Source organism: Polypterus senegalus, chromosome 10, assembly GCF_016835505.1.
Source record: "Polypterus senegalus isolate Bchr_013 chromosome 10, ASM1683550v1, whole genome shotgun sequence".
NCBI lineage: Eukaryota > Metazoa > Chordata > Cladistia > Polypteriformes > Polypteridae > Polypterus > Polypterus senegalus.
The window spans coordinates 83,385,787-83,400,257 of NC_053163.1; the positions used below are offsets into that span (position 1 = coordinate 83,385,787).

General features: G+C 36.1%; 1 protein-coding gene across 1 annotated transcript in view; it reads left to right on the forward strand.

Moving 5' to 3' along the window:
• The window catches only part of btk (Bruton agammaglobulinemia tyrosine kinase), an 88,667-nt gene that overhangs the window by 38,469 nt on the left and 35,727 nt on the right, over window positions 1-14,471 (forward strand). Inside the window, exons 5-8 of the mRNA XM_039766019.1 lie at window positions 3,019-3,100; window positions 7,077-7,205; window positions 9,906-9,967; window positions 10,058-10,251. Coding sequence (XP_039621953.1) covers window positions 3,019-3,100; window positions 7,077-7,205; window positions 9,906-9,967; window positions 10,058-10,251 — 467 coding nt within the window. The remainder of the gene's footprint in view (window positions 1-3,018; window positions 3,101-7,076; window positions 7,206-9,905; window positions 9,968-10,057; window positions 10,252-14,471) is intronic.

Sequence of the window (14,471 nt, forward strand, 5' to 3'; positions counted from 1 at the left end):
CCGACAAGTAAGACACCTATGGCGCACGCAGGAAGGAGCCACGCCCACCAACTCCAAGACCATTAGATACGATGACAACTCGCAGAGCCACGCCCACCAATTCGGACACGACGACACAGAAAAAACGGCATCATTTATATTCGTCTGTCGTAGAGCCCACATGCATCTCCAAGCCACATTGATTGTTCATAGAGGCATGTTTCTCGCGGAGGTGAATTGCCATATGCAGCGTGTAAAACGGTTTGCGAGGGGTATCCTTAAAACAATCCTTTACAACTGATGTTAAAACACAATGAAGTAAGCATTCTTTAAAAACCGAGTTTTTCGGTTACAACGCATGACCGTGTGCACCATAGCAAACTGTTTTACACGCTACATACAGCAATTTGCGCTACTACCGTGGTTGGGTGTCTTGGTGGATTATATATAGAAAAGCAGCCAAAACCGCACAGAGCAATGAAAAGTCTACGTGAGTCACACGTGCATGTGGACTGTGCAAAAACGACAAAGACTCAAGTGACGAGTTGGAGGTGGGCACATGAGCGATGGCGGTCCGCCAGTTTTCAGTCACGGACGATTGTGTGTTGGTTCGTTCCGTGCATTGTTACAATGTTGTTTTTCTTGCTGATTTATTACATTACCGATTTTTCAAATGTTAATTTTCTCCCTGTGCTTAAAAATCATTAAAAAACCGGCCTGATTATGTGGCGTATGGTACGCCGCAGGTTGGCTAATTTTAAATAATTCAAAACGTTTCAAACTGCAAACTTTTGTTTTTACAGTTTTTGCTTTTGTATTTCAACAATAATGAATAAATACAATCTTCATTCCTACAGTTCAGCTGCTAGGAAGTAGACTTAACGTGAAAAAGGTGTGGAACCCAATGGCACCCCACACCGTAACACTTAGTGCTGGGCATATATGGTGCTGCAAAGTGCATTCCTCCATGAACCTTTTGCTGTGGCACCCTATAAACAAAACCATTTATCATGGTGTAGTAAATTTTATAGGAACCTGTCTGAACACACAATGCAATGCCAGTTATCCTGCTATTCGCAGCATTTTTGACACCATTGCAGTCGCAGACGCCTCTGGTTGGGGGTCAAGGGTATCTGAAGCAATGGGAGTCGAACAAGCAAGCCCTGCTACTACAAACAACATCGAACAGTGATTGTGGACACATGTTGATGTGTTACAGACCCCAAAGGTATATGACGTGACTGCTTTGTCCATCACTGCCATGCACATATGGTGCCTGCCCCCCTATTTGTTTGTGTATTAGGGTACTTCAGATCTTTGAGATGCCCTGAATCTCTGGAATATCTGGATCAGTGAGCTAATGGCCATCAATTTCCTCATGCCACTCTCCAGGAGTGGGATATCATTCCACAACAGATTTCTAAACTAACTGTCACTTTGTGGCAAAACTGTCAAGCAGTGGTGGCTAAAAATAGTGGTCACATAAGTTATCGAAGACCTCCAAGATGACTATTCCAACCCAATGTTCATAGTTGTTGCTTTCCTGTTAATTTTGCTGTTGTAATGATTTTTATTACTCTCATTCTCATTTTTTATTGTTAGTTGAACAATGAAAGTTGAAATTTCAGTATAGTGATGAATGGTAGTTTCCTTGAATTAACATGTTTTACAGCATACAGCAAATTCACCTGCTTATGTTGTCATAGATGTCTTGATTTATTTATAAGGGTATGCCATTTAATGTAATATATGAATTCAAATGTATGCTTGACACAAGTATTTTTAAAGAGTTTCTGTACAAGTGCAGATAAGTAAATGGCTGCTTTAGTGCTTGCACTATTCAGTACAGTGAACAACCATCAATTATGGTGAAGAGTTCCTATTTTTGATTGCTATTGATTACTTTGTAAATCACCTTCTGTTTGTGCTCACTGTATATAGCAAAGTTTTATATTTTGCATTAATATTGTTTCTGCTAATTATTATTGCCTATATCTTTAGCAACTAGTAAATAATGGAAGGTTTAATCACTTGTAGAGTATTAAACAATGCATGAAAATAATAGTGACTATGAGCAATTAGATGTTATATATGTACAACTAGCCGAAGCCCGGCGTAACATACGGCGATGTAAGAATAGCAACAGAAAACGGTAAGAAAGGAATTCAGTATAACAAAGACTTGGGAAACCACCGTCGCAGTATAACAAAAATAGCAAGGAGTGAAACCAGTGCCAATGGTCGAAAGAGTACCTTCCTGTAGCAGGCTACGGAAAACATAGACATATATAGATAGACGCCGCATTCACTGTGTTGCCCAGTCGATACGATAAGTCAGTGCATCCGCTCTATTGCAAGTGGTAAAAGTGCCATTTAAACTAATACAGGTAGACGTGGAAACTGGGTTTTCTGATGAAAAAAGAATAACGTTTTAAACAGTATCGTTTACATACAACAGATTTTGGTGAATCGTTTACATGCGATTATTCATATCCATTTATACACTAAATGCATGCATATCCTATGGTCTTAGAGTTGGTAGGCGGGGCTCTGTAAGTTGGTGGGTGTGGCTCTCTGTCTTGCGTGCGCTTTCTGTCTTGCTTGCCCTTAGAGTTGGCGGGTGGGCGACTGAGGCTGTGTTTGGTAAATTGTTGCATGCCTCGAGAGCGACGCTGGACTCGGGATGACGGTTACAGTTGGCATGTGTGGCTCTGTCGTGCGTAACCCATGACGCGGTAGGAGGGTTAGAGTTGGTGGGCGGGGCTCTGTCGAGTGTATCACATGGTCTTAGAGTTGGCGGGCGTGGCTTGCTTGCGCTCACTGTCTTGCGTGCCCTCAGTGTCTTGCTTGCGCTCAGTGTCTTGCATGCCCTTAGTGAATTATATATATATAGATAATCATTACACAAGCATTTACAAATGAAAACAACATCATGAAATTATATAAAGCATGTATCTTGTCTTATTCAATATTTTATACTTGATTTGATAATGTTTTCCTTTTTCAGGATTCATAATATAATTTTTCCCTCTCTCTGCAGATTATCTATGATGAGGGTCCTCTTTATGTTTTTGCCAAAAATGAAGAAAGGCGGAAACAGTGGATTCACCATTTGAAGAATGGTATTGCTGTTTATTTGATTTTTTTTTTGGGCAGTGAAACACATTAAGTTAAATGTGAGTTTAGGATTATGAGTCACACAACTGCAATTAAGTTCACATTTATCAGTTTATTTTGTTTATGAATATGCCACTTAATCTTTTAAGTACTGTAATTCTACAAAGGCATATGGTTGTGATTATAAAGTGAAAATTAAATGGATTAAAGTGACTTGTTTATTTTTTCTGTGAAACAAGTACAAACAAAAATGTAATTTATCTATGATATTTTTGTCATACACATTGATTCCTTCCTAATATGTAATAATTACAGTTGTGGATCACTGCTGGTGGTATACAGTATAATGATTACAATGTATTCACTTCTGTATCTGGGATCTTTTAAAACCACTAGAACACAGTATGGTTAAGTATTTTTTGAGATTTACCTTAATCAAAACATCCACCAATCATTACATCAATACGAGATTTACCAAAACAGCTTTTGGACCTCTTATAAAAGAACTGCGGACTACTTGGAAAATACAGTAAACTCAATAGTCTATTTTTTAGCAGAAGCCAAAATCACTCTGGTTTTTAGTGAAAAGCTCTGTAGTTTTTAAGAACATAGAGAAAGTTATGATGAAATCAAGCTATTCAGCCTTCTGTAGACTTTCAATCTGAATTCACCAAATTTTTGCAAAAGATCATCAAGTCAAGGCTTAAATGTCTCTAAAGTCTATTAAATGGATTAAAATTTTGTAGTATTTAATCAATAGATAGATAGATAGATAGATACTTTATTAATCCCAAGGGGAAATTCACATAATCCAGCAGCAGTATACTGATACAAAGAAACAATATTAAATTAAATAGTAATAAAAATGAAAAGAATTAAAATAAAATGAATGTTCGCATTTACATCTATTGTTCTGTGTAGAAAAATGTCTTAGCCTTAGTATGACATTTATCTTTAATAAACATCTGTCTTTCACATTAGATTTTAAGTGAAGAACTAATTTTATAGTAATGCCTGGTATTCGCCATACTAACTAACTTAATCTTTTTTAAACACTTGTGACCACCAGGGTGCTCCAGCCATCCCAAACACCTTCACAAGTGTTTTTCTCTTGCTCTCCACAGCAGCACAGTACAAGCACCAAGCACAATTCAACACAGTCCTTTCTTTTCTTCTCTTCTCTCCTTCTGCCTCCACTCCTACACTCCTCCACTGGCATGCTTCATTTGTCTTCCTCCCAACTCTTGCTTCTGGTGAAATGAGGCAGCTCTTTTTATGCTGTTCCTGGGAGTGCTCCAGGTGGCTCATTAGCCAGATCTGGAGTCACTCCCAGGTGTGGAGGAAGCTCAATGTAGGGCTCTACATCTCCCCCTGATGGCCCCCTGGAACCCAACAGGGCTGTATAATCCCATGAAACCCTGTGGGAATCTGTGGAGCCACAGCAACCCAGGGGGGCTGCCATCTAACTCTCCAGAGGAGGCAGCGTCCTGTGTGCATCTGCTCCCCCGGTCCTTCCAACGTATCAGCCTCTTGGCGGGGCAAGGGCCATGGCCATCCATCACAAACTATAATGTCATCTCTTAATTTTGATTTGCTTAAATTGAAAAGATGCAGTTGCTTCAACTCTTGTTCAAACATTATAATCTGTCATCCCAGAACAAATGTAGATACTGTTCTTTGGACTTTTTTTTAATGAGGATAACCTTTTTGTAATATGAAGATTAAAACTTTATATAACACTCCAGATGAGCCTTTGTTAGTACATTTTAGCTCAAAAACAATCACCTTTGATTTGAACTCCACAAAATACAGCATCTTGTTAGCCTTCAAAATCACTCTTGAACACCTTTAGGATGTGGACAATGATGAGTCATCTTCTTCTAAGTACTTGTCAAGATTGAGATGTCTCATATGTAAATTATATCTGTAATGACTTTATATCAACTTTATGTCTTCTACTCTTTGCATAAAACTCCTTCTCAAAGAAAATTTTTCTTTTTTATGTTTTTAATTCCAAAGATTTTCCAAATGGGTTCTGGTTATTTCAACATATTCACAATTCAACATTTTGTTGTTTTTTAATTTTGCTGTATCTTTGTCTTCTCGACACTAAGCCAATTATCAGATATGCTTAATATCCATCCATCCATCCATTTTCCTACCCACTGAATCCAAACGAGGGTCACGGGGGTCTGCTGGAGCCAATCCCAGCGAACACAGGGCACAAGGCAGGAACCAATCCTGGGCAGGGTGCCAACCCACCGCAGGATATGCTTAATAATTAGTATTTTTTCTGGTGCCTCTTGGATCACCCTAGCCCAAAACAAATGACTTTTATTTATCAAACAAGATAGAGGGTAACAATTTATGAAATCAGACATTTACATTTGCTGCTTCTCTTGTCCCAACCTCATGAATTCCAGGTGCCCTATCTATAGTTTGCTTTGTTTTGCTCTTTTGCTACCTGCTTTTTTGACTGTTATTTCTCTCTAAAACATATAATAATACTAGAGAAGTCCATGTAATCTTATTGTGTATGACTCAGAGGTCCCCAATCCAAAATTTTCTTTATGATTAACTTACACAGTTGCCAATGTTTTCAAATTAGCTGTTCTACTATTTGATACCTTGCAATACTTCCATTTAATTGCCACCTGTTTATAACAATGTAAGTAACCTTGGCAAGCAAATAAACTAAAATGAATAAGAAGTATAAAGTCCGAATGGGCTCGTTGGAACTAAATACTTAGGGGGTAATGCTCTTTTTGAATTTTACATAAACATAATAAGTAGTACTATAAGCTAATATATGTCTTTTGATTGTAAGAAGTGACAAAATCCATAAAGGAAACCTACAGCAACAGTACATTAATTCTGCCAAGATATGCTAGCTGAGATTCAATTCTGGTACCCAAGCACAGTACAGTCACAGTACAATGCATATTAATGTGTAACGCATTTCACTTCTTCATTTATTTATATTTTGAAAATCCACTTGTCCAGTTTGTGCTTCTGGGAGTTGAGAGGCTATTTTGATAGCAACGCTCATAAGGCAGCCACCAACAGAATTCAAATTGAGTGAAGGGTGTTCTCAAACTCATCCATTTCCATATTTACACCAAAGACATAAAAATACTTCTCAGCCAGCAATGTATTGTCTATTCTAGGGTTGGTTCCTTACGTGCATCCAATGCTTTTCTACATCTTAGAATTAGGTTAAGTGGGTCTGGAGATAGATGGATGAATGATCTAAATATTAGTGCGGTGTAATGGGTCTGTAGTTATTAGTGCCGCATCCAAACTGGGTAAAACACTATCTATGGGGAGATTCGCTCTATGTACGAGTTTTCCTGCAGCACCCTAAAGACTAGCATATTGAATCAGTGCAGATTATTGCATATTAAATAGTGCTCTTAATTTTGAAAGTGCAGTTTTTATATTTTATTTATAATACAATCCACAGTATAAAACATTTCCTAATAAGTATAACTGTAGTTAATGCTGCCCATTAGATGTGTTGCTTTTTGCATAACATTTGAATTGCTAAACCAAATTGGATTATTCAAACTAGTGTTGGATACAGCAATTCCCAGGGTTATTCAAATAACAAGATAAATAAATACAAAATAAATGTTTGCTTGATGGAACAGTACTGTGAATAAATAAAAAGCAGTATTTAGCGACTGCCTGAGACCTCACATATTATCCATTAAGTAACTTCTCCATTGTAGGTCCTATGCGACCCTTGTGTGAAACGTGTCCTGTACACCCAGGTCTCTGAAGTCTCCTTAGAGTCTCCTATGATGTACTGGTACCTTGTCCAGGGCTGTTACATCTCTTGTGCCTAGTGCTGCAAAGATAGTCTACAACTCCTTATGACCCTAAATTGGATTAAGAGGGTTTACTATATGTTACTAATAACAAAATATAACTAATAACATAAATATTGCATTATAAATTATGTTTGTTTTCCTTTGGCAGTGATCAGATTTAACAAAGACCTAGCTCAGAAATATCATCCATGTTTCTGGGTGGATGGCAAGTGGCTTTGTTGTCAGCAAGAAAGCAAACAGGCAATGGGTTGCCGTAAAATTGAACCAAAGAACCCAGGTAGGTCATCCTTTTATTAGTCAACTGAAGAATTACAGTTGTGAGGTAAAACAATATGCATCAAAATAGAGTGACAGGGATCAGTATGTATTATCAATAAGCGCTCACAAGAGAAATATTCACCATAAGGAAGGCTTTCTTTATAAACAGTTTCTAATCAGTAATGCATGCAAAACGGCACATTCTTTAAGATGAACATTTGACAGCAGCCTTAAGCACAGTGGCAGCATAAATTTAAAAAATGATTACAATTATTTTGTTTGTATAATGTACTCAATGCTTTCATCATCGGATTTGATTTTTTGGATTTTTGATTTGATATTTTACAAACTATTACATATTGCCTCCTCATTCCACTTCTCAAGCTTGGAAAAAAATCCTTATGAGAGGAGTGGGGCTGGTCATTGTATTATTCAGGAAGCTAATATGTGCATTGTGGAACTACAGCTGCCTTCACTTTATTCCTCAGAAGGAGTGGAGCATTGAGACAATGACCATTGCAACAGCACTCAACAATTAAGAAGAACTGAATGAAATTAATTTGATTCTGGACAAAAATTAAGACATAGCAAAATAAAATTATATTATACATTATGTTAAGTATATATTCATGTACATCCATCCATTCATCAATGATTTTTAACCCATTTATATTGATGAGGGTTGGAAATGTTACAGTGCACATGTCCTTTGCATGTTGGTGTTTTTTTTTTGTTGAATAAAAAATAGAAAATAAAGTTTGTTAAGAATCACTTGAAATTAACTGTGTCAAATCTTAGGATCAAAAGAGGAAAAGGTTAATATTAATTATGTTTTTACATATTCAATAAGGATTATTTTTGAACATAAGTGTAAATAAAGCACAGTGTAGATAATATGTCTAAGTTCATGGATAACAATATGCAAAACCAGGGCATAATTCTAGGCTGGGATATTGAAAAGTAAAAGGAAAATAGACACAAATATATTTCACATGCAGAGATGCCAGAATTTTCTAAAATAATTTTCTTCCTCACTTTTCCGGCCCCTGTCACACATTATTTATATCAGTCCCTTTTCCCAACTATCTGCATGTTTATGCATTCATGCTCTCCAATCTTCTTCGTTAAAGTCAATTGCTACAAATGCTAGGAAAAGCAATTGGACAAATGACAAAACAGTTTTTTTGTTTGTTGTCACATTTAACACTTTGTTAGACAATACAGTCAAAAATTAAGTGACAGAATTAATGCAAAATACTTTATCTTTGATTAGGTGGTCATTTAAAAATGTATTTTGCATAATAATGAAAAAAGTAATTAGAATTTGGATTGAGTTAAAATAAACACAGCAACAGAAGTAAAATCCAAAAATGGTCTAGCTCTTTAAATTGATCAGTGTATTCTTCACATTCTTTAGTAAGTTGCTAAACTATTGTAGGATTTCATAATTCTGGTACAGTTTCAATATCTCTGTTCAGTAGGCATTTCATTAACATCTTAGTTAAAAGTTTATTTGTAAAGTACGCAAAGGCACCTAGAATTAGAAGAACAAGTGGTTAATTCATCTGGTAGTGTTTTAACTGGTAAGAGCATTAGATACGTTGTCATACACAAAAGGACTAAGAGCTCTGTAGCTGGGTTTTTGAAACAGGTATGGCGGAATGTTATTTGTCTTTATTTTCTGTTTGTTTATAATACCTGGGTTCTTCCTTTTGTATGTAGTGGTGAAGGTGTTTTTTTCCTTTGTGCCTCTAGTTGTCACTTTGTTAAGCAATACTGCCTCACAGATCTAGAGATCCTGGTTTGAATCTTGTACTTGATTGGTCAGTCAGCTGGTCACTGTATGTCTGGATTTTGCATGTATTCCCTGATAGTCCCTGTGTGTTTATGGGTTTTTCTCGGGTACCATGGTTGTTTGCTCACATTTTAAAGATATGCGCCTTGGGATAATTGATCAATCATAATTGTCCCCATGTGAGAGTGTGCGTGGCTGCATTTTCCTGCAACTCTGGATTTAATTAATGGAGTTCAGAATATTATGTGATGTCACTTAGGTCTACAGTAGCACAAGAAGTAGCAATAAGGACTCATAGAACCTGGATCCTGGTATAATTCTTGGCTGGGAATGACTCCTGTGGAAGATGACATCTGTGAATGTAAATTTGATGAGTTCTTTGAATATTGAATATATAAATCTATCTCCAGGAACTGTAATTTCTTCCTATAATTCAAAGATATATTTTTAAGTTGATTTGTTTTAATTCTCCAGTGCCCACTACAGCCCCAGTCCCCACAAGCACAAGTTACTGCCTTGTGCCCATTGTTATATTATAAACTCTAGCTCCCTGCAACCCTGATCAGGAAGAAATAGGTATATAAAACATACAGATGGAATGATTTCCAGTTATATTGAATGTTGTGGCTAGAGTGTGATTTTAGACTACTTTTATCAGTAAATCACTCATGACTTGAGAAGGGAAAAAGATGGACTTGAAGCCAGAAACTTGCTGATCTAACTTCAGCTACTGACTAAGTAAGTAAGCATATATGCTAATGGTTGTATAAAGTATATGTAAGTCTTTATATGAAATTGTATTGTAGAATGTACTCACCATTTAACACTATCGAAAAAAAGAGTTTTATAAAATCCGTCCAACTTTTGTGTAGACAAACAGACATGGTACTAAAGTAAAACAAGTTTTTTTTTTTTATTATTTAGCATTCACACATTCACGCCGGAAATCAAGAAAGCCTCTACCGCCAACCCCACTAGAAAGAGAGGTATCTATCACTCTTTCTTTGTTAATTTTGGGAAATATTGGTATATAACTCTTATGATTCTGATTTGCTTTACTTTTTTATACAAAACAGGAAAAAATTCTAAGACCCTTACCACCAGAGCCAACATCACAAATATTGCCCCCTCTTGCCACAGAGGAATCAGTAATAGCCATTTATGACTACAGCTCCAACTCTGCACTTGACTTGCAACTTGTCAAAGGGGATCAATATACAGTATTAGAAAAGCCTGATGCAAACTGGTGGAAAGCAAGAAACAAATATGGGTAAGTGAAACAAATTGAAATAAAATATTTACATAGTTGAAGCTTAATTAGGACTGCATCATATTATAATATAGTATAGCTTCTGTAACTTCTGTGAAGGAAAGGTCATGCACTGAATACTAATTTGATTATGAAGTGAATATACAGGTAAAAGAATGATAAATGTGATGTTTGTTAATAATTTAATAATAGTCATAGCTGTAATAACTGAATGCCTTTACACACAATTCCTACAAAGAAGCTTCAACTGTGAACATTGTACCTGTGTCACATTGATTTATTGGGTTGTTTTTATTTCCTAAACTGCCCTGTGGTGGTGCACACTGTGAAAAGTGCTATATGAAATACTGATAGGCAAGCTATAGTCTTAGAAACTGACATATGTTTTCAATACCTTCTTTTTTACAATTTTGTTGAGCCCAAAGATCGTGATCAGCAACACAATCAACAGAACACTTCCAAATGAGAGTTAAGATGCCTCAAATCTTATCCCACCCCACTCAATTTGGCGAGCTATGTGACCAAAATGAGAATTATAAAGTAGCTATCCACATGAAAAGTTAAGGAAGAGGCTGGTTGACTGGCTTGTTGTTGAACACTATTAATACATTTTTGTTAATTTCTGAAAAACCTTTGCACCATTCTTTGTAAAGAAAAAGGTATTCTTTTTTACATTTAAGACAACATTTTCCCTAAAAAGGCAAAATATTCAGACTGAATTTGCACCTGAAAGCCTACTCTTACTAGGCAAATATGTGTTTGTTGCTAAAACCTGAATTCATATTTTTTCAGAAAGGTTTCATTGTATCACTTTCCAATAACTGGCAGTTACTCTGAGCCTGTGATAGAAGCTCTTACACTTTTCACTTATTGCTCTCCTTTCTCTTCTTTTAAAAGAGCCTACTTAGGTGACTAATTTCTTTGAAATATCTGTGGTGATGTGCTATGTATTTGAGATACATGGATTATTCGGCTTCGAACAACAAGGCAAACAATTTGCAATATGTGGACTCCAGTATGAATAAAAAGTATTAATTTAAAACATATAAAAACAGTGCTTTATTGATCCAAAAAGAGAAATGCCCACTTCTTACAGCAGCAACATAGATAATAAAATACACAGACATAAGGCAAAACAGCAAAAACAAAGTACAAACCAGTATTGAAGTACAGAATCCAGAACTATACACATAGTATACCCTGTAGACTCTAAAAGTATATTTTGAAAAAACAACAGAAACCAAATAAAGTGTTGACATCTGAAAATGACTCCCCATTTAATTCTACTGTAAGGAAATATCATAAGAAGGTGAGTTTGTTGAAGCACAAGGTTGGCAGCACCAATGCATCCTCCTCCAAGCTGATTTTTAAGAATTCAGGAATCCATTTTGTCTATTAGAAAATGTTTTGTGCCTTGAATTATTTGCTTTCAATTTATGAAAATGCTAAACTTAATAGGTTTAATAAGTTTGAATTGTATTTTTGTTTGAGAAGGTTTTTACCACTGCTGGATCCTCCCTCTGTCTTTATCTGGAAACCAGTTTTATTATTTCTTATTTTTGTGGTTACTGAATGTTTTTGCTGATTCATTTAGATTTGCCTTTGAGATTTGTGTGTGCTAAGGAATGCATTTTAGGCAAATTGTTTTTTGCTCTTTTCAGCATTTTATGCTGTTTATCTTGTTTTGTTTAATACATTCTTCCCATATAAAGATTTTATATTGCCCATATATATATACTCTCTTTTGTAGGGCATTTTTGATATATTTTAGGACATTTCTTTACATTTTGAAATATTAATTGTCCAAGGTAAACTGGACCAGATGAGCCTCATCTGGGATGAATAGTGAATGCACTGGCTTGCCTTTGTGAGTTTTTGAGGAGGCTTCAACTTATTTTCATCGTGTATATGATTCAAGGGATAGCTCCATTAGGTTGACTTAACAACACACAATTTTGAATTAGTGAAAAAGTCAGTTTGCTGAATCTCATTATTCTAAGGGTGTCAGTAATATTCTAATGCTAGGACTCGCAGGAGATGGCAGACTGAACAAGTCTCCAATGAGTTTTCAGTACAGTTTCAAACAGACCTTAGTCATAACAGTGTGAAAATACAGCTTCACGCTGCAGTGTACTGTAGTTCTCTACATCCTGTAACTTTGTGTAAACTTAGCCAAAATAATGATGCCAGATTAGTAAATTGTAAATTTAAGGACTTCAAGTTTCTTTGAACAATTTGTTATAACTATTGGTAAGAGAAGCACAAATGCCGATTTCCAGAAACTGTTTAATTTCTCTCATACAACCCACATTTATGAATACAATGTTTTTCAAGTTTGTGTTAACTTTTAAATAGTTTAAGAGCCTGGTAATTTAGTTAAATTAGTGAGAAACTTAACCTTTTTTTTCTGCAGAGCACATTTCACACATGCAATTTTATTCACAAATAATTTACCAAGAAGCACTGTAAGTAAACATGAGTAGAAATATTTGAAAAGTTAATCTGATGCTACATTGGGCTGCAAGTATACAAATGAGTACTGTATCTGCTGACACTACTGGAAAAGTTAATCTTCTGTTGCTTTGCCAATTGTATCTGGAGAGAGCATAAATATCAAAACACGCAACATCTTCCTCATTCACCTTTTGTGTGGACATTTTACTAGACTGGTCAATAGATGACATCCAAGGGCACTGAACGTTCTAGAATTTAATCCAGGAAAAATAACAGAATGACTAGTCCTCAGTCAGGTGAAGCACTTACTGCAATAGCTAGTCTATCCGACTGACTATCTGCATAAAACAACTAGGCCCCATTAATGAATTTTGTTAAACATGGCACAGTTATTCTTCAAAGAAATTTGTCAAAACAGTTCATTTTTTAGTGTGATATCTTGCACAGATCCTGCTGTACATGGTTTTAAAATTTTAAAATCTCAAATTGGAAATCATTGGTGAATTTGCAAACTCATTTAACTTACGTTAAACGTTCTGTGCGACGTCAACAACATATTAGTTTACTGTTTCTGTTTTACTTTGGCAGTGATTACAACAACTTGTATGTTTTGTATATTTTCCTCCTTTTAACCTCTGATAGCCACTACTGATCGCAAACAGATCCCCAATATAAGTTAATGAAACAGCAGCAGACTAGATGTCGCTGTCAGGAGCAGCATGAATGTACATGGGAATGCAGTCCAGCTCTGCATGCCCCAAAAAACCTCCATAACAGCAAATTGTTTCTTCTTTATCAAGTCTTTCCAGTGACTTGTGTGCAAGAAAAAGAGAACAAGTGAATAAGCATTTCAGTCCTCCTGATTCTTTAATTTGTGATAGGTAAGTTAAATGATCGTCCTAACCATAAAAGTATAAAATGCTAGCAAGGAAAACAAAGGATTATCTAGCTATGAATGATTTACCCTGTGAAATTATGCACAAGAAAAAAAGAAACATTTATTCAGCATTAACCTTATACTAACCAACTTTACAGCACAATTATCTTCAGATTAAAATAATTCACATTTCACTGTCAATATAATTTACTAAGGTGACCAGACATCACTGTGACAGAGCCAGTTCCAATTTCAGGCTATGCATCCAATATGTAACTGAAAAATATCAAAATGCCGCCCACTTTTAACAGGCTGTCCATCTAATAAAATATTGCCCCAGCAAAACAAACATAATGGCAATATAATGCATACAAAACTCCAAGAGGGACCCCACATAACTCAGCCCTCCTCCTTTGATGTAATCCTTCTATATAAAAGCGGTCAGGATTGTCCTTCCGTCCCGTGAGTGCTACGCAGACGCGGAGTTTCACACACGCCCTGTCCATTTTGCAATGCACAATGGGATTTGTAGTTTCATTTTTCCAGGTAAAAGATGATTTTCTACTCCAGACTGTGCAATATCTTCTTTTTCTTTCTTACTATATAAAAGCAGTCGGGATTGTCCTTCCATCCCATGAGTGGAAAGCGTGGCGGTATTCCGCTTATCACAGACTTACTACTTGCAGCTTGCGGTACGAAGCGACATGATGTGAGTAGAGTTCTGGTGCTCCAATCGTTCCCTTGCTTTTGTGCGCGATGCGCTGGAAAAATGGACAAAATTATGTCTCTGGAAATAATTAATGTTGATGGAGTACAAATGCCTCACTGCGTAGTAAATATCAGGGGGGTTCAAAGGGGCGACCTCAATATAGAAAAAAAGTTTAAATTT